Source organism: Saprolegnia diclina, assembly GCF_000281045.1.
Source record: "Saprolegnia diclina VS20 unplaced genomic scaffold supercont1.50, whole genome shotgun sequence".
NCBI lineage: Eukaryota > Oomycota > Saprolegniomycetes > Saprolegniales > Saprolegniaceae > Saprolegnia > Saprolegnia diclina.
The window spans coordinates 310,581-334,078 of record NW_008246117.1 but is presented as its reverse complement, the minus strand read 5'-3'; the positions used below and the strand labels follow the sequence as shown (position 1 = coordinate 334,078).

Below are 23,498 nucleotides of genomic sequence, written 5' to 3'. Positions count from 1 at the left end.
ACCCACTAGCCTACGGCGGCCAGGTCCCTTGGCAGCTACCACCTTGGCACAGACGCGACGAAAATCGGGTGCTCAGCCTTGGCACACTTGATAGCTTGATACTCTTCAGTTGCCCTTGGATTGCCCTCGATTGAAGGCGCGTGTTCTTGTAACGAGGTGTCCGCATGACACACATTTTCCACGGCAAGACGCGATATGGACTGGCTCAAGAAGACGAAGGCCAAGGTGACGGAGAAGGTCACCAAGCACCAGCAGGAGGCGAAGATCAAGAAGCAGACCTTCAAGGGCACGGGCTACTCGCTCCAGGATGCGCCGCCCGCACCCGGGCCGTCGGCGGCCGCAGCGCCGCCGCCGCCGCCGGTAGGCCATGGTCCTCTGCCATCAGCCTGCTCATGGCAGCGATAGAAACGGTCGGCCAACGTGACGGACGAAGAGCGTGCGCTTCGACGAGCGCAGCAGGTACATGCGATTGACTGACGTGCATTGCATGGACGTGGGCGTAGGCAGCGGCGGCGCAGCGGCGCGAGCTACCCGCGCCCAAGAAGCGCACGACCTTCAGCACCGAAAAGGACGACGACGACGACGAAGAGGAGTATGCGCCATGAGCTGCAGTGTGTGGTGACGAATTCACGTCCTAGCGCGGTGCGATCCGAAGCCTTTGAGGCGGCCAAGATGCTAGAGCAGCTCAAGATCGCCGAGAGCGGCTTCAACCCGTACGCTATGCGACATGCCACACGACGTGCTCATCTCCATGGCGACTAACGTTAGGTACCAAGCGACGATTAGCAGCTCGACCGAGGCGCGCGGTGTCTCGGTGGGCGCGACCGAAGCCAAGCCGTCGGCGTCGCCGCCCAAGCCCAGCTCGCCCCGCGACGACGAGTTAGTTCCGGTGGCAACCAAGGCGACGCTTGTCAAGCTGCTTGAAAACATCCTCTCGAACCCCGACGATGTGAAGTACCAGAAGCTCCGCCTCTCGAACGCGCAAATTCAAGCCAAGATTGCCAGCGTGCCTCTGGCCATGGACCTGCTCGAGCATGCCGGGTACGTCATCTTCTGGCACCTACCTTCTCATCGCCACGACATGCATAGATTTGACCGCGTTGTGCTGGACGATGGCGAAGACTACCTGGTGCTCAATGCGACGCGGACGTCCGCAGAGATCCTGCAACGGACCCTCGAGACCCTCGGCCAAACGAGCTAGACAGATCCTAATAGCTTGAAAGCCATCCATATACGAGCACAATATGGATCTGTCTGGTCGCCACTGGCGAATGTGATGGCGTCATCTTACTAATTGTGTCAAAGCTGTCCATACGAATAATGTCTTCTTCCCTTGGAGCTGCACACTAAGAACCGCTTTCAAAGTCCAACTGCAATATGAGGCAACTCGTATCACTGAGCTCCTCGCTATCGATGTCGTCAGCTGCTTCGTCGATGACATCAGTCCCACGCTGCACCGTAGACCACGGCAGCAAGCTGCTCCGACTTGATCAGCCTCCTCTCGCTGTCGACTTGAAACATGCAATGGAAGCAAGCCTGGTACGCAGCGTCGAGGTTAGTTGAGAGACCCGAGATGGCAGTTCGGTGGAGCAAGGCGAAGTTGCACGCGTGATGATACAGCATGAAGTAGGGTACGTTGATTAAATTAAGAGGCAGCTACGCTGGAAGCGGCACGGGCGCGATCTTGCACACACGAAAGTGTTTTCGCGACATGTACTTGTCGGTGATGGCCTTGGTCTGACTCGTATCCGTGTGCAAGACGTTGTACTCCTTCTCGTGGATCTTGTGAAGATGGTGCACGCATTCGAGGATCTGCACGCCGTTGTACTTGCTATAGTAGTGCAAAGTCGGCGTCTATCGAAATGCATATCTGACGTCAGCCATGACAGTCCATAGCACGGTGTTGCGTACCCAAAAGGATACTTCGCTCGTCACGACGCGGCTCAAGTAGACAGAGGCAGCCGCAATCACGGACGGCTTGAATTTTTGGACGAGTGGATAATCGAGCATGGCAAGCTCGGCCACGTACTACATGGGCGATGAGATTTGGCCACTGCGATTGGATTTGTCCGTACATGAGCAAAGTGCGTCTGCACGTCCGTGCTGCAGCCCGCGAGGACAAAGCGCTCGAGAAAGTGGTAGAGATGGGTCGAGCTCACGCGAAACTCGAGCGCGTCGAGAACCATACTTTCCATCTCGAGCATGCGGTCGCCCGTGTACGTGTGGTCCGAGATGTACACGAGATCTTCGACGGTCGGTGCATGAACATCTTCGTACTTGGCCGCGAGGATCATGCATGCGCAGCCCATGAGCTGGAGCTCGCTGCGGTGGAGGGTCATACTCGCCAAGCACCGGTCGACGAGGCAGATGGCGAGGTGAAGCGCCTTGCTCGACACCTTGTACTCTTCACCGACCTCGACGAGCCAGTCGATGAGAATCATACGCATGCGAGCGCTCAGGTCAGTCTTGGCCTCCTTGAGGAAGTCTCTCAGCTGGCGGTGCTTGTCGTCTTCGTCCTTGCGGTGGAACTGGTCGATCTCGCGCGCGAGGAGGTCTGTCTCTCTCGAGTCGATCATGACGACCTCGTCCACATAGACGTTGAGTTCAAACTCCGAGTCTACATACACTGCATGAGCATCTTCCATGCTTGGGATCCTCGTCATGATGAAGCTCGTACTCGACGCGTTCATCTTGATGTCGAAGAGTCGCTGTCGCTCCTGGATCGAGAGCTCGGCGGGTACAGCAGGCGGGGTACCGGCAGGTGGCAGGCGCGCAGATCGCCGGGGCTTGACCGGGTTGGTTCCATCGAGCTTCATCTTCTTGCCACATACCGCTGGAAAGCTCGTCTCGTCCTCGGGCCGCGGATGCTTCATGGCGTCCGTCGGCTCGACCTGCATGGCTTCCCGGGGCTCGGCCTTCATGGCATGGCGGGTCGTCATGCGGAGGTTCGGTCGGCCCTTGTTGCTGATGTCCTCGAGAGCCCCGCGCTTCCGCTTCCGGTCGACGTCGCCCATGTTGCTTGGATCTGCTTTCGCGCGCGGACGAGGCCAATTGCTGACTGACGAACACCGTGCATTGATTTTTATTTTTTCATTTTTTGGATTTCCCCGCTCCACATACAAACACCGAGCTTCATAATCCCGCGTAATTGATCGAGGTGATTAAAAACAGGACGCGCCAAATCCGCCAATCACATCGCGTATACGCACCCACACGGTGTCTCATTGGACATAATGTCGCGGTTCAAACGAAAGGCAACCGGACAGTATCCGGCGACGCGCCAAGGTCGAATGTGTTTGAAACACCGTGATGATATAAATGACTGTGCGTTTGTATAAAAATGAATCAAACAGATGCATAGTGTTGAAAACAGCCCTTTTGAATTTTGGCGCGACGAACGAAGCCATGGCGCCACGTCCAGCGTGCACAGAGAGGAAGAGAGGATCGACATGTGGAGAAACCAAGCGGTTGTACACAAGGGAGTGTAGCGCGGTTCACGGTTTAAACCGAACGGTTTTCCCGCCACAACGCCAGCAGATGGCGCATGATTTCCGCCGGGGTGGTCGACAAGCCAGCAATGACTCGATGGACGAGTTGATATGCTTTGTACAATGGAGTGCTTGCTATTAGCTGTATATGAGCGAGAGAGCCGTCTAGTGCAGAGCGAAGGGATAGGGGCTTTTTTACTCGTTGGACGACTGCCCGTCTTGACCTACAAAGAAACTGGATCGTTGACTCGTAGTAGCTCCTGGACACACTAACTCATACACTTTAGCTTAATCCATAATTTGGACACGAATTATGGACACATTACCGCTTGCTCGCCTGCCGACATATTGGCAGAGAGAGGTTGACGCTCGCCGGACCAGAGTGGTCGCGGATTGGTTGCTTTCGGCTTGGATTTCATCCAATCACATGCGATTCGAAATATCTTGGTCACTTCCAATTCCATGCGCGTTCCGATCGTCGACTGCTTCGGGCCGCAGGCCGCCACGCAGCTCCGCCAGGTAGACGCGTAGCCTCATGCGGATGCTACACGCTTCCTCTAGGCGTGCATGGACGTCGGCTTCTTCTACTTGCGCGGCCACGGCGTGCCCCGGCAGCTCCAGCGTGATGTGTACAGGCAGATGGCCGCGTTCTTTGCTTTGCCGCTCGCCGAGAAGCGCAAGGCGGTCGCGGACAAGAACATGCGCGGGTGGGCGCCCATGTACGAAGAGACGTTGGACCCTGCGCACCAGACGAAGGGCGATACAAAGGAAGCGTACCATGTCTGCCGCGAGTCGCTGCCCGACGAGGTGCACCTCCCGCTCCATGACACATGCAATGTGTTTCCCGACGCTGCCGTGCTCCCGCACTTCAAGACGATCACGACCGCGTACTTTGATGCGATGAGCCACTTGGGCTTGCACGTGGCGTGCGTCATGGCCACTGCCGCGGGCGCACCCGGCGCCTTTGACGCACCCGGTATGTTTGACCGGTACGTCGATCTCATCATCGCTGTCCATCAGCCACGGTGTAGCCCCATGACCGTGCTACGCATGCTGCATTACAACGCAGAAGCGTCGAACCTCGAAAATGGCGTCATTGCATGCGGCGCGCACTCGGACTTTGGCTTGCTCACACTCCTCTCAACCGACACGGAGCCCGGCTTGCAGATCGAGGGCCGTGACGGCCACTGGGTCGACGTGCCATACGTCGAAGATGCCTTCATCGTCAACGTCGGCGACCTCGCAGGTGCGGCACCGACGACAACTTGTCTTCATTTTGACGGCATTGGCAGAGCGCTGGACAAATGGGCTGTTTCGATCGACGCGGCACCGCGTCGTCAACAGCACAGGCCGCGAGCGCTACTCGGTGCCCTTCTTCTTCGAGCCGAATTTCCACTGCAACGTCACGTGTCTTGAGTCGTGCGTGGACGCAGCGACGCCAGCCAAGGTACACCTTTTCGTAGGTTAGAGCTGGCATTTAGCACCATGTCTAGTACCCACCTATAACGGCGGGCACCAACTTGCTCAACAAATACCAGGAAATCCACGCCAGTTATCCGTCGACGGACCATACGGCGATGCCATCGCGTGTCTAAGGCAGGCCTTCTGCGTCTTTGGCCTTCGTGTAGCCGCGCTTTGGTGTACTCGCGTCGCTTTAAGCATGGAATACATTGTATATGCAAAGAGAATGTCATTTGTGCAGCGGGATGGCGTAGCGTTGACTCAAGCCAGGTGAGTACGTTGCACGCGTCAGTGCGAGAACCGCAACCTTGTGGGTATCTCAAGCTGTCTATAGCTCCAAGTGACTCGACTAGTACTGGTATGGTGCCAAGAGCTGGCCGTTGGAACGTGGACCCGTGGCCCTGTTGAATCTACATGCTATATGCACCACACTCAATTACGAGTCGGTGGTTAGCGTTCAGGGACACGGTACAGGGTGACGATAACCACTCTGCATGCCAATCTCGCCGAGGATGCTATGTATTGGGCAGTGGTCGTGCCGGTGTTTGAGAAGGGTTATGGCTGGGATGGAAGAACTTGGGAGACTGAGAGAGCTGGTTTAGCGCGACTCTCGACTCGAGCTACTTCAAGTACGACGTAGTATACCCCGATAGCACTTCAGGACAGATGTCGACGTCTTTTCTTCTAGATAACGCGACTATATGACTTGGAGGGAACAAATAAATAAGAGTTTAATTCGCGTCTAAAACTGAAAGACACGGCTCGGCGGTGGCGGGAGGCGCGCACTGCAAGCGCGGCCCGCGAGGTACTTGAGGTGGTACTTGATCGCGTCTTCGCTCAGGCTGCGGCCGTACGTGGTTTCATACAGCTGCTGCTCCATCTTGGCGGCCAAGCGCAGCACCTTCTTGGAGACGACATTGGCCGAATGGAATTGCTGCGACTTGGTCGCGCTCGAGTGCAACAGCCGGGCAATGATGTAGATGTGGCGCTTGCGGTCGTCGTTGAGCGACGCGCTGCGGTGCATGACGATCGGCATCTTTGTGTGTAGTCGGAAGGCAAATGGAAAATGCAACGCAGGGCAACCACCTTGATGTGTGCTGGGAAACGCACCCAGTGCCACCTGTTTATACCCCATGGGTCAAATTTGACTTGAAGTTTGTATGCGTGCGCGTATCTTTTGAGCAGCGCCTGTTTTTGAGCTCGGGGCACAGACGACGCGACGTTGTCGTTGCGTTGCACATGCTACCACGCCGCCTTCACGCAAGGGTTGGACATAATGTTGATATGCATGCGCTGGAGGGAATCGAACCCGCGCAAGGAAACACGGAGCAAAAGACAACGCCCGTAGGCACGGCAGACGACGTCGCCTATGCACCGCCTGCCGCACCCAACGCACCGTCGATATATACACTCGACAGCGACGCGGGGTCGAGGCTGTGCTTGCGACAAGCCTCTCGCTCTGCGACTGGAGGAGTCAACGAGTCAAGACTGTCACCGACGAAACCGCACGGCTTGAGAGACAGACGTATGTAGGCAATTGAAACGCAGTGCGCAAGGCCGTTGCATCAAGGAAGTAGCGAGTTACTGTCAAGAATGCATAAATTCAATTGAATTTGTGTACGCTTGGCTACTGTGCACACCACGGGGCAGGGAGCATCGAGAGACTGACGAGAGCGATCAAACTACGATCCGACGCGTGCCCCGTCGGTTAACAAATAATGCCCCTGGCGCGAGCCAACGCCACAAAGATAGGAGACGAATCGAGTGCTGTTGGAGAGGATGCATTCCCCGACCCTCTTGCACGACTCGTACGTTTGTTTAGAAGCTGTAGGGAGTCAACTCGGGACGCTCACAGATGTGACACGAGATACTGCGCCACGAGAGAGCTGTGTGCCATGGGTATTGCCATTGTTGTCAGCTCAAATGTGGAGTAAATGGTGAGTCCCGGTATGCATAAATAAATACATTACTAAGTTCATCGTCCGTCAGGTTAAAGCTTGACGACATGGTTGCGCGACTGAAACCGCGTTCGGAACGCGCGGCCCGCGAGGTAGAGCAAGTGGCGACGAATCGCCTCTTCGCTCAAAGCGCGGCCATGCGTCATGACAAACAGTTGCGCTTCCATCTTGATCGCGAGCCCGAGAAGCTTCTTCGCGACCATTTGCACGGGCAGCGCCGTCTTGGACGCACTCGAGTGCAGAAGGCGCGCAACGATGTACACGTGGCGCTTCCGGTCTTCGTTCAAGTTGGAGCGGTGAAACGCGATGGGCATTTGGAGTAAGTGGAGTCGAAATGGTCAATGGACGATCGGGTGCACGTTGGCAAGTGCTCGTGGCGCCAGTTATCACGATAAAAATGCGCTTTTTTCCCGCCACCTCGAAAAACGACGTGTTTTTCGCACTCGCTTAAAGGAAAGCGACCCATGGACCGTGTATTTTATGTCTACACCCATTTATTGATCGCCCATTTTTATCGACACTCGAAGCGTTGGGACTCGACGAAGACATGCAATCGCGCGTCGTGTGCAGCCGTGACGCGGCGACCGCACGACGTGTGCGGTTGTTTTATTCCCATGCGTAAAAATATGGTGGCAACGGCAACGACAACGTGTATCCCCAAACGTTGCTTCAACCACGTGTCTCTCGTACCTATCATTTTTATTTTGCAGCGTTTGAGCGTTTGGGTACTTCTTGCTTGATCAACGTGCAGTGAGGGAGACTTGGAAAAGCTCTTGGTATCTGTATATTCGACGGGACTCAGCGCTTGATGGCTCGGCGACGCCCCATATTTCACGGAACGCAGTCCAAAATGCGGTTTTCAGTGCCGATCTGAGATGGGTTTGCCAACAGGTTTGGAAGGCTGGATCCAACCGAGTGAACCGACTAAATGTTGCTCCGTTGACATTCGCTTCGCTGCGAATAAGATCAGAAAACGTGGCTATGGTCCCACGTCGATGTGTGGCTGGTGTCAAGGTTTCGGTGGTTTGAACTTCCCTAACCCCACCTAAGCGATAACCCCGAGGTAGAGCCTGAGGCGTGAGTTAGTCTTGCAGTTTGTGTGGCCTGTGATTTAGAACTGTTGTGCGAGCTAGTCCATTAACGCATCAGTTATCTATGTTGAGCAAGTTTCAGGCACGCTCCGGCCTGCCCCTTCAAGTAGCTCCTCCAAGTGTAAGAGCAGCCACCGGTGAACCCTAGGTTACTAGTACGTCACCGAGAATAGTCGGGGACATCCGAGAGTTTCTGAGCTGCTTTAGGTATATCTTCTCTTCCCTTGGCCGTCAGTGCGACTTGTTCATCGGCACTGCAGGCGCCACCATCAAGCGTTCAATGCCATGAATGATCCTCCAGGCTGGCCCTTTGGTTATATTCACAGAGTCAGCGTGGTCTCAGCTTCAAAGACACGTGCAAGCGCCATAGAAAGGTGGCAACTTTGCTCGGCACATACAGTAGAAGAAGGCATCGTTTCTCTTGTCGCGCGACTCGACGCCGACGTTCGCCCGCGTCTCTCTCGTAGGTATTCATTTCTGCCTCGTCGCTCGTGGTCAAGGAACCGACGCGGTGCGCATAGACCGTACACTGTCGTAGGTATAAATAAAATGAGATTGAGCGACTTAGAGACGCGTACTAAATAGGACGAAAACACAGCACTTAGGCGGCGCTGCGGCAGGCACGGGATGCGAGAACCACCAAGTGCTTTCGGATTGCGTCTTCGCCGAGCTTGCGGCCGTGCGTGGCGCGGAACAGCTGGACTTCCATCTTGGCGGCAACGCGATGCAGCTTTTGGGAGACGACCGACGTGGGCACATTGAACTTGGCCGCGCTCTCGTGCAAGAGGCGCGCAATGATGTACACGTGGCGCTTGCGGTCTTCGGTCATCGTCGCGATTTGGTGAATCATGGTTCTTGTTGTTGGGGTTGTTGTTGGTTGAAGCCAAAATGAAAAGTGGGTTTTGTCGCCCATGTGCGTCTCGAAGCGACGAATAAAAATTGCGTTTTTATCACCCCCTACCACTTCGTGTCTGGGCGACTCCTGGCTTCTGTGGGAAAAGCGCGCGTTGGCAAAGACATGCGCCATCACCATGGGACGTCGTACGTATTTATGCAGAGCAACACGGCAAGTGTGAGCAATGCGGCAACCCAAATCGAGTTGACCACTGGATATTGGGGTGCTGCTGCACATGGTCTATGCGCCGAGTCCCATCATTCATTCAACAGCGTTCACGTGATACAACGACGATCGATACGAAGCTATCGAGAGCGAACTTGCCTCGTCTTGCTTGCAGCAAGTTGGTGTCTAGATTGGACTTATCTTGAGCTGGCATTGCTTCGCCCAGTGAAATCCGACATCTCACCCGAGCCACTCTTTCTCTCACGCCCACGAACTCTCTCTCTCTCGACCAGCTAATCTCGAAGAAGAACAAAAGGGTGAGTTAGCCATATTCGTCTCTACTAATCGTTGAAGCCCACGGGCCCGACCGGGCTCGAATGACGTGTGCTCCACGCCCCCAAGAAAGGTTGTGTCCAACTGCAAATCAGCTGGTAGACAAAAGTGCTTCTTGATACATGCATGTCGATCGACTTTGGCCAGCAAAATGCCGCCTTCACGACACTATTGCTGGTCCCGAGTCCCGAACTGCTCCGAATAGCCAAGTGGGGTATTGATAAGTAGTGGGGGCGTGCTGTCCCGTCTCGTGGGCATTCCTTGTGAACCTTCTTGGGACGTTCTTCGCACAAAAGATGAAACCACGATCCAGCGGCAGTCGGCACTCGCACGCGCCATCAGCTGCGAAAATCCCACAATTGCAATCGCAAATGACGCCTTTCGTCACAACAGACAACTTTGTTAAATATACACCACGTACACGTACTAGGACACGACACCGAGTCGACATGACAAAACAACGAGCGTCGTCAGACGGAAACGACTTCGACTTGGCTTTTCGTGCTCGTTCGCTTGCACGCGGCATGGGCGAGGGCGACGAGGTGTTGCCGAATCGAGTCTTCGCCCAGCGGCCGGCCTTGCGTCATCTCAAAGAGCTGCTGCTCCATCTTGGTGGCGAGCCGGAGGAGCTTCTTGGCTACAATGGCTGGTGGGACGCGGGTCGCGCCCTTGTTCAGCAGTCGCGCAATGATGTAGACATGGCGCTTCCGGTCGTCCGCGAGAGGCAAGTGCATCGGCCCGCAAGTTTATAAGTGATCCTTCGCCGAGCCTGGTGTGCTGCTGCTGCTGACATGGGTGAGCCAGATGGCGGATGAGACCGATGCGTGTTTATACGCGGCCAATCGCCGCTTGATTGTATGACCAACGTGCAAAGACAAGCGCGTCACCGGGTTTATGCTGCGCTGAGCACGGCTATGCGACCGCAACCCACCTCAAGACACGCCAGCTGGTTGGCCTCATACACGGTCCAAGGCCTTTTGAAGGACTCATATTCCGTGCTGCAACCAGAACCGCAGGAGCCAGACGGTGCTGGAACAAGGCCCAAAGTGGGCCAAAGCACACGAATCACACCGCCGATGTATACCAACTCGGCGAATGACCCAGCGAGCACTGAATAACGCACACTTGACGGCGCATGTCTCGACCAGGTTGCTTGCTCTCGCAAAAGCCAGATCGCAATCTCCACGGACAGCTTCTTCCTTTACTGCTTGCCAGTGTTGTGGTCGTGCTCGGGATGGCAAGCATGATGAAGAATGACGTCTTCTCACTGAACATCCAAAGAAGGAAGGATTTGCTTCGAGTTTTTGTCTTGGCCCTTTGGTGCCAGTGCGCGTCACATCAGCTGGTTGTGCCACAGCATCCTCTTAGTAGAGACTTTGACAATATCGTCGTATCGCAGCAACACCTTTGCCATGCGTCCGTTGACTCCATTTTGAACGACTTCCGTGGCCAGAAAAGGTGCTGATTTGAAGTAGACAGTGCGTCCAACCAATCTAATGACTAATATCGAGGACCGTGGTGCGGGGTGAAGGAAAAACTCGGTGTCGGTGGGTGTAATGCGGTGTCGCCCCTCTCGTTAATGGTGCGAGGTCGTGCTGATGAGCAGAGCCACCAGTCGGCTCGCGATACGTCGTGCGATGGCGAGAAAAGAATTTAAATCGAAATAAATACTAGAAAAAAGACATACGTCGTCTTACATTGGCACGGTGCGCACCCAGCTTTTGCAAGCGCGTGCCGCGAGGACCACGAGGTACTTTTGGATCGATGTGTCGCTGAGTTTGCGGCCGTGCGTCGCGTCAAAGAGCTTTTGTTCCATCTTGAGTGCGAGGCGCAGAACCTTCTTGGAGCGGGCGTGGGGGGGCAGCGGCGCCTTGGACGCGCTGTCGTTCAAAAGCTGTGCGATCATGTAGACGTGGCGCTTGCGGTCGTCGCTCAAGCGAGTGCGCGGTGTGGTCATGGCCAGAGGCATATTGGAGGGACTTGCGTACAGAGAGGGAAAATGTATTGTGATCGAGTTCGGATCTAATTCCGATACGGCAGCGTGTTTTTGCAAGCACACGTTATAACACGCGTAGCCGCACGTTCTATTCCACGCGTTCTTGCCGTTTAGCGGGTCATAGCCAAGGTTTTGCTACGTGCCGGTGCAAAAACACGGCCTGTTATAATTTGCGTGTCGGGGGCGGCCGCTGGCCTAGTTTATGCAAACGCCCTCACAGCAACAGCAGTAGACGCGTATTCGGATTCGCTCGGGATACGCACAAGTCGATTGTGCACCATACAAGACCCAAGAGAGTCTTGGTCCGCACAAAGCCGCGGCAACTTGAAACGCGCCCGACCGTTCGGCGAAGCTTTGCAGGTTAAACAACCGCTCTAACTGGGTAAACGCCAGTATCTAGCGGGTTAAATGGAAAGACGCACACGCCATGAAATGGCGGGCGGGGATCGCAGTGCGTGCTTTTGCAACCGAAAAAGCAAATCGCCCCCTGATCGGACAACGGACAGAATTTTCAAAACGTTGGAGCCTCTCCCCAACACCCATCGACTATCAACCGATGATCTGAACACTATCACGGGATCGCAAGGCTAGCAGACATGGATGAGTTTCATGTTACGCGCACGCTAGCTGGTTGTCACGTGCCAACTGCCACGTCTGATCGAGCGACCAAACCTTTCAAAAGATGACCCCAGCTAGTATATCTCTTCTACTAGTACGATACAAGAGAAATTAGCATCGACGAGATGCACAGAGCGAGAGACGCACCGAACAAGAGGCGTGTATACGCTTTTTTAGCGGGTCGGTGCACGTTTCAAGTTAGGGTAGGGTAGGGTAGGGTAGGGTAAACAACGAGTTGAATTAAGGGAGCAAATTCGTTGGACTTGCCTTGTCGCTCTCGCCCTTGGACATATACGAACCAAGTTGACCTGGTACGTGGACCCATCATGCAGGTTTCAATGCGTCTGCGCGCTTGATGCTTCTTGACGGTCTATAACACTTACGGCTCTCGACTCCTGGGCGTATGTGCCCTAAACGGGTCTCGCTGCACGTTCTTGGTTCGGTCCCAGTCAGTCATTCACCGTTCGCTACCAACAACGTGACGTGGGGATCAATAACCCTGTACAAGACGCAAGACAGACTCACTTTAGCTTCTGAGGCGGGATTAAATAGTACAAAGAAACATATGACGCGGTCAGAGCACCGACTTGCTGCATGCGCGGGTCGCGAGGAAGACGAGGTGCTTCCGAATCGCGTCGTCCGTGAGGGCGCGGCCGTGCGTCGCGGTGTAGAGCTGGTTTTCCATCTTGACCGCGAGTCGGAGAAGCGTTTTGCCCACTTGATGTGGCGGCAAACTTGACTTGGCCGCGCTCTCGTGGAGGAGGCGAGCGATGATGGCCACGTGGCGCTTGCGTTCGTCGGGCAGCGACCGGCGGGCGCGGTTGGGCATTCTCTTCTTCGCAAAAACACAAACTGACGTCGAACGCGCTTTTTTGCCCAAGCGCACGTTTTATCGCACGAGACTGTCTATGTCACCTCGTCTTCATAGACATGCTCGCGACGACTAGTGACCTCGTACCATGTAAGTGCACCCAGCGAGCTCATCGAGAGCGATGAGCTAGGTCGCAGAGCCAAATCCTTCAAGTCGCAACAAGACTACGTCGGTGATTTGTTCAAAAGCATCGACTCCGGAAACAGAGCCAATGATAATAGTTTGCCGACGCGACCACAAACCGAGCGTATGGACGCACACCTGATCTTCGCTTGCCGAGTCGCTTTATGCCCTACGCGCCGACCCTTGGTGTGCTCGCTACCTCATTCCCAACTCAATCCCGAGCCCCGACCACGCGCCCTCAGCTTGACGTACCGGCCAAACCTCACGAGCGCACACTAGGAAGTCCACCATCTTCACTCTATAATTGCATATTAATAACTCATTGCAACAACAACAAGACACCCTGGCACGGCGAGAAAGGGGGGACGAGTTGAAGACGTCGTACGCGACAGAGTGTGCGACGGGGTCGCTCGGTTGCGCTGGGGGGTCGCCGTCTCGGGTGGCACTTGAAAATTCCCTTTCTCGAGACGCACCTCGAGCCGTGGTAATGTCTACCATGATCCAACAAGTGTACGAGAGTACGCTTCTGGCATCTTAGTCAAGCATCGATGACCGATGCAGAGCCACTGCCCAAGAGTAACAGCCACTTGCAGGACATTTTTCGCGGAAAAACGCAATGTGGCGGCAACTATAGCGCTCGCAAACCACTCGAGAGCTAGCTATAATGCCACCCAAGCAAGACACTCTACTGATGCGATATTGAGATACCTCACCGGGTGATGTCTTTTCCGTTGATCCAAACACATCGACGAGATTGAACCGTCAACCACCAAGAAGCGGCTCGCCAAGGTGCCATGCAAATACATATACTGCAGTGATTTGCCATCTCTTGGACACGTCTTCACGGTGTACTCTGCTCTGGAGCCCACACGTACTTCAGACCTATATGTCATCGAGCAAAGTTACGAGCTGCCTATTTCAATCCACTCATTCATGTATCGACAGCGATACTACGGCGACGGTTCAAGGTGGATTGGCCAACCCAGGCGCGCGTGGCATTCAAAAGCCTATGTACAACTTGACCGTTGCCAACGAGGTCACACACGTCGACGTACGCTGTCTCTTGGCGCCGCGCTGTTGAAATGAGCTATGCACTTGCGAATCAAAAGAAACCGGTCATGCTCGTCCTAGAAAGGACTGTGTGGATCTGGAATACTAGTACTGAAGTCGTATATTTGTCCACTGGTCGACTATATATACGCAAAGCCCAACCGCCAAGAGACAACGACCAAGAGTAACCGGCACTAGAGAGTACATTAAAACGAACGCGCGATGGGCACGGAAAAAGTGCAGCCAGCCCACGAGGTGCACGCGCGCTTGAACTCGCAGGTGCTGCTGCAGCTCCAGAAGAACAAGGCGATTCTTGCAGTCGGCTTCTTCCTCAGCTGCATGTGGAACCTTGCGGCCCCGATCAAGGCGTGGGCGCTCTCCCGGTATGGATTCGCGTCCACGTCCGACACGCTTGTGCTCGAGCTCGATTGGAACACGGTCGTGAATGGCCGGTTCCTCACGTCGCTGTACACGTCGGCCGGGATTCCCCTCACGTCGCGTATGGAGAAGACGCGCTACATCAACGTGTTTCTCGACTTTATGGTCGCCCCCCGCTCCGACTTGCGCTGGGTCGCGTCGCTTCTTGGCACCAACGGTACGTTTCAGATGGACGTCGACGGCGTCGCCAAGCGTCTCAGCCTCAACGGCAGCCGTGAAGTCGACCAGTTCAACGTCGACGTCGCCCCGTTTGCAAGCACGGGGTTCCCGCTCTGGGGCTCCGAAGTCATTTTTGACTTTGTCCCTCCGACCACAAAGGACGTTGGTCTCCACGAAGTCAGCGAAGCGCTCTTGTGTTTAAAAGGTTTGGCGCCCGAGGACCTCGTGAACCTCCAGTTCCCGAGCAACCTGCACCCATATGCAAGCGCGTCGGACGCGGCGGCAATCAACATGTGGCGCGCCAAAGTCTTCCCCGACCTGCGGGCGTGCATGGACCGGCGGGCTGCACTTCTGGCATCTGCGAAAACCCCCGCCGACGGGCTCCTCGCGCTGGCGAACGAGCTCGCCTCGCGCTACGACCTCGGTCTGGTCAACATTGCGGGGCACCACCAGTTGTACACGCCGCAGACGTTCTGGGACGGGTTTGTCGACATCTCGGGCTACAAGTCGGGCTCGGTCACGTACCAGATCAGTGGGCGGGACCCGTCGACGGTTCTGACCACGGGCAGCGGGCACTTGGACGCGATCTTGAACCCGCGCGAGACAGCGTGGTACTGCACCCTCCAGTACGTCAACCCGATCTCGCGGGCACCAAATGCGACCGAGTGTTTTGCGAAATTTGCGACCACGTTACCTGCGTTTTTCAACGGCAAGTACCTCTCCGTCCTGGCAGGTACCCGCTACAACGACAACAACGCGTTCGAGAAGGGGACGCCGACGCAACGCATCACACCGTATACGTACAAGCGCCCGTATATTGCCCCCCTAAATGCGATGACGTATGTGAACGTCGGCAACCTCTCTGCGTGGCAGGCGCTTTTTCAAACGATCGTCGCCAACGCCACGCAGACTCCGCGGACGACCTCGAATGCGCTCGAAGAAATGTGTTTGGTCGGCGACGGCTGCTTTGCAACGTGCATGAACTCGTCGGCCAGTGGCGGCACGACCGTGACGTACATGCGGGGGGGCGTCTGCCAAGCGTCGGTCGACACAACAGCGCACGGTCTCGTCGACTTGTTTGTCGATCCGCGTTGCTTTGGCAGCGGCACGTCCCACCTCCAAGTGACGTACCAGTCGCTCAACGGCGTGCGCCACACGCTCGTGATCAACGGCACCGCGGGGCCGGTCGCGATCCTTGCGTGCTTTATTGGGGGGCGCCCCCCCGACACCGAGTACCCGAGCTACGTCATGGACATGCTCGCGCAGGGCACGCAAGCCTCGCTTGTCATGACCAAAGCCAACGGGTCCGAGACGACGGTGCTCAACTTTATCGCGCTCTTGTCGCTGGCCGGGTACATGTATTTTTTCGTCCGGATCGTCGTGTACCTCCGCAAGACGTATACATGGATGCGCGCGATGCCGATAAGCAAGCGCAAGAAGGCGCAGCTGCTCTTTAGCGTCACAAATTCCAGCATCTCGAACGTCATTTGGAGCCACTACCAAACGTCGATGCGCTGCATTGGCTTCCTCTCGTTTCTCGAGTGGCACATTGGTGCGAGCCAAAACCACTGCCATTGGACCGACTCGATCCAAGATGTCTCGCTCGATGCGGTCTACGTCTGCGACGTCGATATTTTTGGCCATTTTGCCAATGTACAAGAACTCGTGCGCCTTGCTGCGTACTCGTGGGTGTTCTTTGCCCTAGTGTTTATGGACCGTATGCCCGGCATTGCGATCGATCTCAAGGGCTACGGCGTCGCAGCGCTTCTTCTGGGCGTGCTTCCCGTCTCGCTGTTCGCGATTCTGGTAGCTGAAATTTGCGTCCTGCGCGCGACCGTGCCAGCGCTGAGCTGGATCCACAACCAGCTCTGGCTCGCGCTTGTATGGCTTGTCATTATGGCGATTTTGCGCTCTGGCGTCTTCTTGCCGTATTTTAAGCTCGTGAAAGCGGCGCTTCGACTAGTGGGGATTGGCCAGCAGCGTATCTCGAAAGCGTCGCCGTTTTACTCGATCATTTTTCGGTATTATTGGTCGTCCACGGACCTGATTCGCGACGAAGAGCTCATTTATGTGCCTCTGAGTATCCTGATGGAGACGCACTCGATCAACGTGTCCAACGTCTTTGACCATCAGTACTTTGTCTACGGCCTCATGGACCTCGAAACCGATACCTCCGACCGCAAACTGCCCTATGTACAAACCGACGGTACGATCGAACATCCCGACTGGATCGCGACGACCGACGAGTATTATGTTCGCATCGCCAAGCGCGACGATTGACTGTAGATGCATGTATTGTTTCGCTTGTACAAAAAAGTACAAAAAATACAAAAAAATTGCATGAAATGCATGCAGACCAAACAATTTTTCGTTGGCACGAGCCCAAGGGTTTGACACGAATACGTACAGCTCAAACTACTCACTCTCGTTCCCAAAATTTTCCCTTTGGTGCTTATCCTAGAGTACATAAACACGATGAGTTTGTGACCTCTTCTTGGCTTATCGTGCGGCTCGCATGGCCGCGGCAACACCTGTTTCAGCGTTGCACTATCCAGTGTAAAAGACACTGTAAATTTGGCCGAGCCTTCCTTGGTCATGCCCTTTCGTCGGGCACCCCGACTACAAGGACCTCTGCGCTTCTCTGGACTTGGATATTAGTATACAGGATGCGATAAGCGATGAGCGAGAGGACTCGATGTGGTCCCGTCGCTGCGGACGTGGTGCAAGAGACCTGAACGCCTCGCTTCTACGACGTGTCCGGAAGCCAAGCCATGATTATCCGGATGCTCTGCATTACACCATTTTCGTCGGCCACTTGTGCGTGACACCAAGAGGACGCAGCAGCATGGGCCTCGAGATGGTCGCCGGGACGCGCGTGTACGTGCCGGACGAGACTCACGTGTGGCTGCCGGCCGACGTCGTCGCCCACGACCCGGTCGCGCACACGGTCCGCGCCAAGGTCCGCGGCCTCGACGGCGCGCTAAGCGTCCGCGACATCGACCTGCGCGACAAGAAGACGCTGGCGCTCATTGCCGCCAAGAACAACGTCGGCGCATCGTCGGCGCTGCCCATGCAGAACGAAGCGGTCGGTGTCGACGACATGATCACGCTCAGCTACCTCCACGAAGCCGCCATCTTGTACAACGTCAAGGCGCGCTTCCTTTCCGAGCTGCCGTACACGTACACGGGCGACATGTGCATTGCGCTCAACCCATACCAGTGGCTACCGTCGCTCTACACGGACGAGATGCACCGCACGTACTTGAACGAGCCCAAGGCGTCGCTGCCGCCCCACGTGTACGCGACTTCGATCGGCGCGTACAATGGCATGCGCACCAGTGGGCGCAACCAGAGCATCCTCGTCAGCGGCGAGTCGGGCGCGGGCAAGACCGAGACGACCAAGATCCTCATGCACCACCTCGCGGCCATTGCCGGCGGCCTCCACGACTCGACGATCGAGAAGATCATCCATGTCTCGCCGCTGCTCGAGTCGTTTGGGAATGCCAAGACCATCCGCAACGACAACTCGTCGCGCTTTGGCAAGTTTACGCAGCTGCAGTTTGATGCAAATGGCACTTTGGTCGGCGCCAAGTGCAACACGTACCTCCTCGAGAAGACGCGCGTCGTGTCGCACGAGCCGCCCGAGCGCAACTACCACATCTTTTACCAGGTACATAGTGATCCAACTCGACTTGCGCGAAGATGCATGTACTAGCTCCTCGCGGCCAATGTGCCCGAGTGCCTTCTGGACCCGAGCACGACGTATGCGTACACGGGGGCGACGACCGCGACGGCCATCGAAGGGGTCTCGGACGCCGCGCATTTCGCCAAGACGACGCAGGCGCTGTCACGGCTCGGGCTCTCGCCGGCCGCGCAAACGACGCTCTTTCAAACGCTTGCTGGCATTTTGCACCTCGGGCAACTCCAGCTTGAGGCCAAGGGCGATGACATGTCGACCATCAGCCATGGCTCGACTGGCCACCTTGTCGCGATCGGGAAGCTCCTCGGCGTCGAGACGACGGCGATCACGCGGGCCATCTGCTCGCGAACCGTGCGAACGTCGACCGACACGATCCAAGTGTATTTGAAACAGGTACCTTGTCCATGTTTGTATTTGATGGTATTTTCAAAATTGTCAAAATTTCGAAAATGTCGGAAATGTCGAAATATTGGAAAACTGGACCCATTGATACTAAAACATATCTTTGTTTAGGCTGAAGCCGAAGGCTGCCGCGATGCACTTGCAAAAGGACTGTACGCGAGTCTCTTTGAATGGCTTGTGGCAACGATCAACGCGTCACTGGGCCACGACGCCAAAATGGCGCATCACATTGGCGTCCTCGACATCTTTGGTTTCGAGCACTTTACGACCAACTCGTTTGAGCAGTTTTGTATCAACTACGCCAACGAAAAGCTGCAGCAAAAGTTCACGCAAGACGTCTTCAAGACGGTGCAGATCGAGTACGAAGACGAGGGCATTCGGTGGGCGCACATCGCGTTCCTCGACAACGCCGACGTCCTCGCGGTCATCGAGTCCAAGCTCGGGCTCATCTCGCTTCTCGACGATGAAGTCATGCGGCCACGGGTACGTCACATCTCCAAATCTCAAAAAATTGTCCAAAATTTCGAAAAATTTGGAAAAAATGATGGAAAAATCGTATTCATTGGCCACTCACCGCCATGATTAGGGCAATGAAGAGTCGTTTGTCGCCAAGGCCATGACGCTCCACAAGGATGACGCAAACCCGGTCATTGAGTTTCCAAAGACCAACAAGGCGCAGTTTACGATCCTCCACTATGCGGCACCCGTGACGTACACGGTGACTGGGTTCCTCGAGAAGCACAAGGACGCGCTCTTGCCCGACCTCGCAGACCTCGTGCGGTCGTCGTCGATTCCGTTCGTGTCGGAGCTCTTTGGCAAGCCGGCGGCGCCCCGCCAAGGCCGGTCGCTCAACACAACGACGGTGGGCATGCAGTTCAAGGCGAGCCTCGCCGACCTCATGGCCAACATTCAAGCGACCAATGTCCAGTACATTCGCTGCATCAAGCCCAACGCGCTCAAGCAGCCCGGCGTGCTGGACCATACCATGGTGGTGGCGCAGCTGCGGTGCGCCGGCGTCATTGAGGCGATCCGGATCGCCCGCGCCGCGTACCCGATTCGACACACGCACGAAGCGTTTCTCGACCTCTACCGCGTCTTATTGGACCGGAAATTTGCGGCCGCGCGCCCCGCCGAGCAGTGCGCCGCGGTATGTTTCAATTTTACAGTGGCAGAGTATCGATGTATCAAGTTAGCTCATTGCACCGCTCCACCTCGAGACGCCGGCACATTACCAGCTCGGGCGTACCAAAGTCTACTTTCAGTCGGGCGTGCTCGAAGCACTGGATCAAATCAAGCGCTCGCGCTTGACGGTGCACGCACTTGCGATTCAGCGCTTTGCGCGCGGGTTCCTCGCGCGACTGCACTACAAGCGCAAGCGCATGGCGATCGTCAAGCTCCAGGTGCGACTCGATTGCACTTGAAGCGCGCGCATTCAGACACGCGTCTAGGCGGTCGTGCGCTGTGTTCTTGCGATGAAGCGGTACCATGCACTCTACAACGGTATGCTGGCGCTTCAGGCGCGCTGGCGCGGCGTCAAGGCGCGGCGCATCTTTGCCGTCATGCAGCGCCGCCACAAGGCGCTCATTGTGCTCAGCCACGTCCGTGGGTTTGCTGTCCGGTACGCCCGTGGTTGTCACGTGCGCGCACTCACGGTTCGCGTAGGCAACGCTTTTTGCGGCTCAAGCGCGCGGCGACTACGATTCAAGCGGCGATGCGCATGCACTTGGAGCGCAAGAACTTCCAGACCAAGCTCGCCGAACACCGCGATCAAGTCAACATGTCGACGCAGCTCCGCTCGTTGCGCGTGCGTCTCCAAGTCGAGCAGACGAAAGATCAAGAGGTTGTCGTCCCTGCGCCGTCCACCGCAGTTCTCAACCGGAACCGGAGCAAGTCGAGTGCGCAGCTGGTCATGGCCGACGCCGATGGCATGATTGGTCGGATCTACGATGACAACGCGCGTTTGCGCAAGGAGAATGACGACATGAAGACCATGTTCCATACGATGCGGGACGAGTGCGACAAGCTCAAGCAGGAAAAGGAGATGCTACTGGCGACGCACCAGCTCAAGCTGCGCCAGCAAGACGACCTCGTACACACCTGTCACTACACTCATAGACCTAAACCACGTGTGTCTAGTCGCGGGAGAAGGACAAGACGATCGCGCAGCTCCAAAAGGACCTCGAGAAGCTGCGCGCGCACAGCGGCCTCCCGTCGGCGCCAACATCAGCGTCGTCCAAGCCAAGAGGCTCAACGTTCCGCACGCTTGGGTCCAAGAAGGAGTCGAGCAGCAGTCAACCGCGCGACTCCCACGCGCTCCAGGAGCTCGAACAGGCGGCAATTTTGTCGGAAAAATCCGCAACAACGACGCAATTTCTGCAAGATTCGGCGCAGAAGCTCTCGACAGCACTCGACGTCGACCCGACGGCCACACGCCTCGCGCTCTCGAACGGCCTCGTGAGTGCCCGCACTGTCCGGTACCTCTCATTCGATGTGATTGGTGGTGGCTCCATGCGTGTCATCCTAGCGCGTCACCGGCCGTCTCGAGTTTGCGGGACCGCCTCGCCGGGCTGCGCAACAAGTACCACAACATTGACCTCGGCGATGAGTTTATGCCACGGCCGTCGGTCACCGACTCGGTCTACCGCGGCTCGATGATGCACAGCTTGATTCTTCCGCCGGGCTGGGAGATGCGCATGTCCCGCACGAAAGGCCGGCCGTATTTTCTCAACGAAGAGCTTCGACTGACGCTGTGGGACCCGCCAACCGAAGAGAACGTCGCGCGTGCGATGCGCAAGCGCGATAGGTACGCCGCAGAGGTATAAAATATGGCTGAACTTCGGTCTAGTGCCGGCCGACAGAGTATGGCGTCGACGACGAGTGATGCGCAGTAAGCAAAGAGGGAATCGAAACAGAAGGCGATTTGTCGGTGCCAACACGCCTGGTATTGTATACGAGACGAAGGACGACGTAGATTGTTGTCCTATCCGTATTCATGCAAACTGGATCGTTCGAAGTGGTGAGGTGGAACTGGAAAGGGCTGTCGATGAACGTCAACCGCATGAAGCAGCGGCAAGCTACCTTTAGCCATCCTGACCGTAGTTGTCAGTTGGGTGTTGGATAGATAGATAGATAGATAGATAGATAGATAGATAGATAGATAGATAGATAGATAGATAGATAGATAGATAGATAGATAGATAAGTTCATTTCCCAAAATCGCTGGTTTGGCGGATGTGCTGGCACGCTCACAGCGCCTCGATTTGTTTCCAACATGTTGTTTTTATCGTTTCAAACATCTGTTTTAAACTCAAACGATGCGAAATCCGGATACTAGTCGCGCAATCCCTTTGAGTTTGACCATGGCCAGCCCTGCACCACGCGCTGTGCCCACGACGTCCGGAGCCTTTAGCATGGTTGGTCCACGTACCTTCTTGTAAAATCATCTTTTGTTCGCATTGTGCATAATGTACGAAGAAATTTTGCTTTTGCGGCTTCGGTGGTCGTCGCACTGAAGTCGGTCCGACCCCACGGAAGTCTTGACCACGCGAGTCTCCTATGCACTGTATATAGAAAGCCGTCTTCTTTTGAGGCCCAACGCTCCGCTTGCGTGTCGATAGGACTGCGCATGCAGTCACGGTAGCGGTTGAAGTGTTGGAATCGGTTGCCATTGTGTTATAACACGACGCGCAATAGGATTTCCAGATGTGTCCGCCTCATAGAGGACACACGCGGTCACCGTCCCTCGACTGCTATCAAAGCAGCGAGCCTCCGCTCGAAACCTCTTTCATTCGTTGTAACATAGCGTTGGGCACCCCAGTACCGTCAGAAAAGTCGTCGGGTGCTTGAGCGCACGTATCGCGTCACAGGATTCTAGCATCCCACGTCACACCGACGTGTTATAACAACCATAGTGTTCGAACCCTGGGGCTCGGAACGAACGTGGATTTCGATGGAAGTCGCGTCAGATTGCCTTTTGCCACCAAGAACTTGTACACGATGAGCTGCTGCCCGCCTGGCTCCCACCCCGCTGCGCCGACGACGAGCGACCTTGCGCCCATCAGCATGGCCGGCACGCCCGTCTTCTTCTACGACAACCCGAGCTCGCACACGTGCGTCCTTGTCGTGCCCGACATCTATGGCCCCGACAGCGGTCGCACCAAGGACAACTGCCGCGCGCTCAGCGCCCACTACAAGGTCGCGCTCCTCGACGTCGTCGACGACTACTTTACGGCAGCGGACAACGTCGGCGAGAAGCTTGCGGGCTGGGTCACGGCGCGCCCGTTTAGCGCGATCCTGCCCAAGATCCAAGCCGCGGTCAGCACCCTCCAGTCGCAGCACGGCGTGACCAAGTTTGCGGCCATGGGCTACTGCTGGGGCTCGTGGGTCGTCGGCAAGTACGCCGCCGACGCGTCGTCGGTGCTCACGGCTGGTGTCCACTGCCACCCGTCGTGGGTTCTCGAGCAGTTCTTCAGCGGCCCGGGCAGCGGCGAAAAGATTGCCGAGCACATTACGTCGCCGCAGCTCTTCCTCGCCGCGGGCAACGACCCGGACTGGGTCAAGGCCGGCGGCGCTGTGCACACGACGCTCGCTGCCAAGCCGTTTGGCGCGCGCTGCAAGTTTGTGGCGTTCGAAACCATGGTGCACGGCTGGATGTGCCGTGGCGACATTTCGAACCCCGCGATCCTCGAAGGCTTCAACGCGGGCTGGCACGGCGAGATCGTCCCGTTCTTGGCGGCCACGCTGCAGTAAT

General features: G+C 56.2%; 11 protein-coding genes across 12 annotated transcripts; 5 read left to right on the top strand and 6 right to left on the bottom strand.

Annotated features, from left to right (window-relative positions):
* Positions 1-181: 181 nt before the first annotated feature.
* SDRG_12532 (hypothetical protein) lies at positions 182-1,321 on the top strand. The gene is made up of 6 exons (XM_008618605.1): positions 182-360; positions 406-459; positions 504-592; positions 639-713; positions 769-1,041; positions 1,090-1,321. Exons 1-6 carry the CDS (start codon positions 196-198, stop codon positions 1,199-1,201), a joined length of 768 nt encoding a protein of 255 aa, XP_008616827.1. The 5' UTR covers positions 182-195; the 3' UTR covers positions 1,202-1,321.
* A 291-nt stretch (positions 1,322-1,612) lies between these two features.
* Positions 1,613-3,054, bottom strand: SDRG_12531 (hypothetical protein). The gene is made up of 4 exons (XM_008618604.1): positions 2,678-3,054; positions 2,076-2,617; positions 1,912-2,028; positions 1,613-1,854 (listed from the first exon to the last, which is right to left on the bottom strand). The coding sequence occupies exons 1-4, from the start codon at positions 3,012-3,014 to the stop codon at positions 1,657-1,659; spliced, it is 1,194 nt and encodes a 397-aa protein (XP_008616826.1). The 5' UTR covers positions 3,015-3,054; the 3' UTR covers positions 1,613-1,656.
* Positions 3,055-3,941: 887 nt separating this feature from the next.
* On the top strand, positions 3,942-5,385 carry SDRG_12530 (hypothetical protein). Its single transcript, XM_008618603.1, has 6 exons — positions 3,942-4,007; positions 4,050-4,477; positions 4,520-4,734; positions 4,781-4,935; positions 4,982-5,219; positions 5,284-5,385. The coding sequence occupies exons 1-5, from the start codon at positions 3,951-3,953 to the stop codon at positions 5,081-5,083; spliced, it is 957 nt and encodes a 318-aa protein (XP_008616825.1). The 5' UTR covers positions 3,942-3,950; the 3' UTR covers positions 5,084-5,219; positions 5,284-5,385.
* A 306-nt stretch (positions 5,386-5,691) lies between these two features.
* SDRG_12529 (hypothetical protein) lies at positions 5,692-7,221 on the bottom strand (the record flags this gene model as incomplete). Its single annotated transcript, XM_008618602.1, has 2 exons — positions 5,692-5,985; positions 6,955-7,221. The coding sequence occupies 2 exons, from the start codon at positions 7,219-7,221 to the stop codon at positions 5,692-5,694; spliced, it is 561 nt and encodes a 186-aa protein (XP_008616824.1).
* Positions 7,222-8,533: 1,312 nt separating this feature from the next.
* SDRG_12528 (hypothetical protein) lies at positions 8,534-8,953 on the bottom strand. The gene has a single exon (XM_008618601.1). The coding sequence runs from the start codon at positions 8,909-8,911 to the stop codon at positions 8,600-8,602; it is 312 nt and encodes a 103-aa protein (XP_008616823.1). The 5' UTR covers positions 8,912-8,953; the 3' UTR covers positions 8,534-8,599.
* Positions 8,954-9,689: 736 nt separating this feature from the next.
* SDRG_12527 (hypothetical protein) lies at positions 9,690-10,228 on the bottom strand. Its single transcript, XM_008618600.1, has one exon. The coding sequence runs from the start codon at positions 10,123-10,125 to the stop codon at positions 9,862-9,864; it is 264 nt and encodes an 87-aa protein (XP_008616822.1). The 5' UTR covers positions 10,126-10,228; the 3' UTR covers positions 9,690-9,861.
* A 528-nt stretch (positions 10,229-10,756) lies between these two features.
* SDRG_12526 (hypothetical protein) lies at positions 10,757-11,540 on the bottom strand. Its single transcript, XM_008618599.1, has one exon. The coding sequence runs from the start codon at positions 11,358-11,360 to the stop codon at positions 11,085-11,087; it is 276 nt and encodes a 91-aa protein (XP_008616821.1). The 5' UTR covers positions 11,361-11,540; the 3' UTR covers positions 10,757-11,084.
* Positions 11,541-11,966: 426 nt separating this feature from the next.
* On the bottom strand, positions 11,967-12,848 carry SDRG_12525. 2 transcript variants are annotated; one of them, XM_008618597.1, is made up of 2 exons: positions 12,153-12,848; positions 11,967-12,093 (listed from the first exon to the last, which is right to left on the bottom strand). In XM_008618597.1, exon 1 carries the CDS (start codon positions 12,832-12,834, stop codon positions 12,580-12,582), a length of 255 nt encoding a protein of 84 aa, XP_008616819.1. In that variant the 5' UTR covers positions 12,835-12,848; the 3' UTR covers positions 11,967-12,093; positions 12,153-12,579. The 2 variants fall into 2 exon arrangements, with proteins under 2 accessions (XP_008616819.1, XP_008616820.1); XM_008618598.1 differs by lacking the exon at positions 11,967-12,093 and having other exon boundaries at positions 12,449-12,472; positions 12,531-12,846.
* Positions 12,849-14,259: 1,411 nt separating this feature from the next.
* On the top strand, positions 14,260-17,009 carry SDRG_12524 (hypothetical protein). Its single transcript, XM_008618596.1, has one exon. The coding sequence runs from the start codon at positions 14,272-14,274 to the stop codon at positions 16,924-16,926; it is 2,655 nt and encodes an 884-aa protein (XP_008616818.1). The 5' UTR covers positions 14,260-14,271; the 3' UTR covers positions 16,927-17,009.
* A 446-nt stretch (positions 17,010-17,455) lies between these two features.
* On the top strand, positions 17,456-21,833 carry SDRG_12523 (hypothetical protein). Its single transcript, XM_008618595.1, has 10 exons — positions 17,456-18,316; positions 18,362-18,739; positions 18,860-19,231; positions 19,335-19,895; positions 19,942-20,148; positions 20,197-20,366; positions 20,411-20,837; positions 20,885-21,222; positions 21,273-21,551; positions 21,594-21,833. The coding sequence occupies exons 1-10, from the start codon at positions 17,492-17,494 to the stop codon at positions 21,637-21,639; spliced, it is 3,603 nt and encodes a 1,200-aa protein (XP_008616817.1). The 5' UTR covers positions 17,456-17,491; the 3' UTR covers positions 21,640-21,833.
* Positions 21,834-22,670: 837 nt separating this feature from the next.
* On the top strand, positions 22,671-23,498 carry SDRG_12522 (hypothetical protein). Its single transcript, XM_008618594.1, has one exon. The coding sequence runs from the start codon at positions 22,745-22,747 to the stop codon at positions 23,495-23,497; it is 753 nt and encodes a 250-aa protein (XP_008616816.1). The 5' UTR covers positions 22,671-22,744; the 3' UTR covers position 23,498.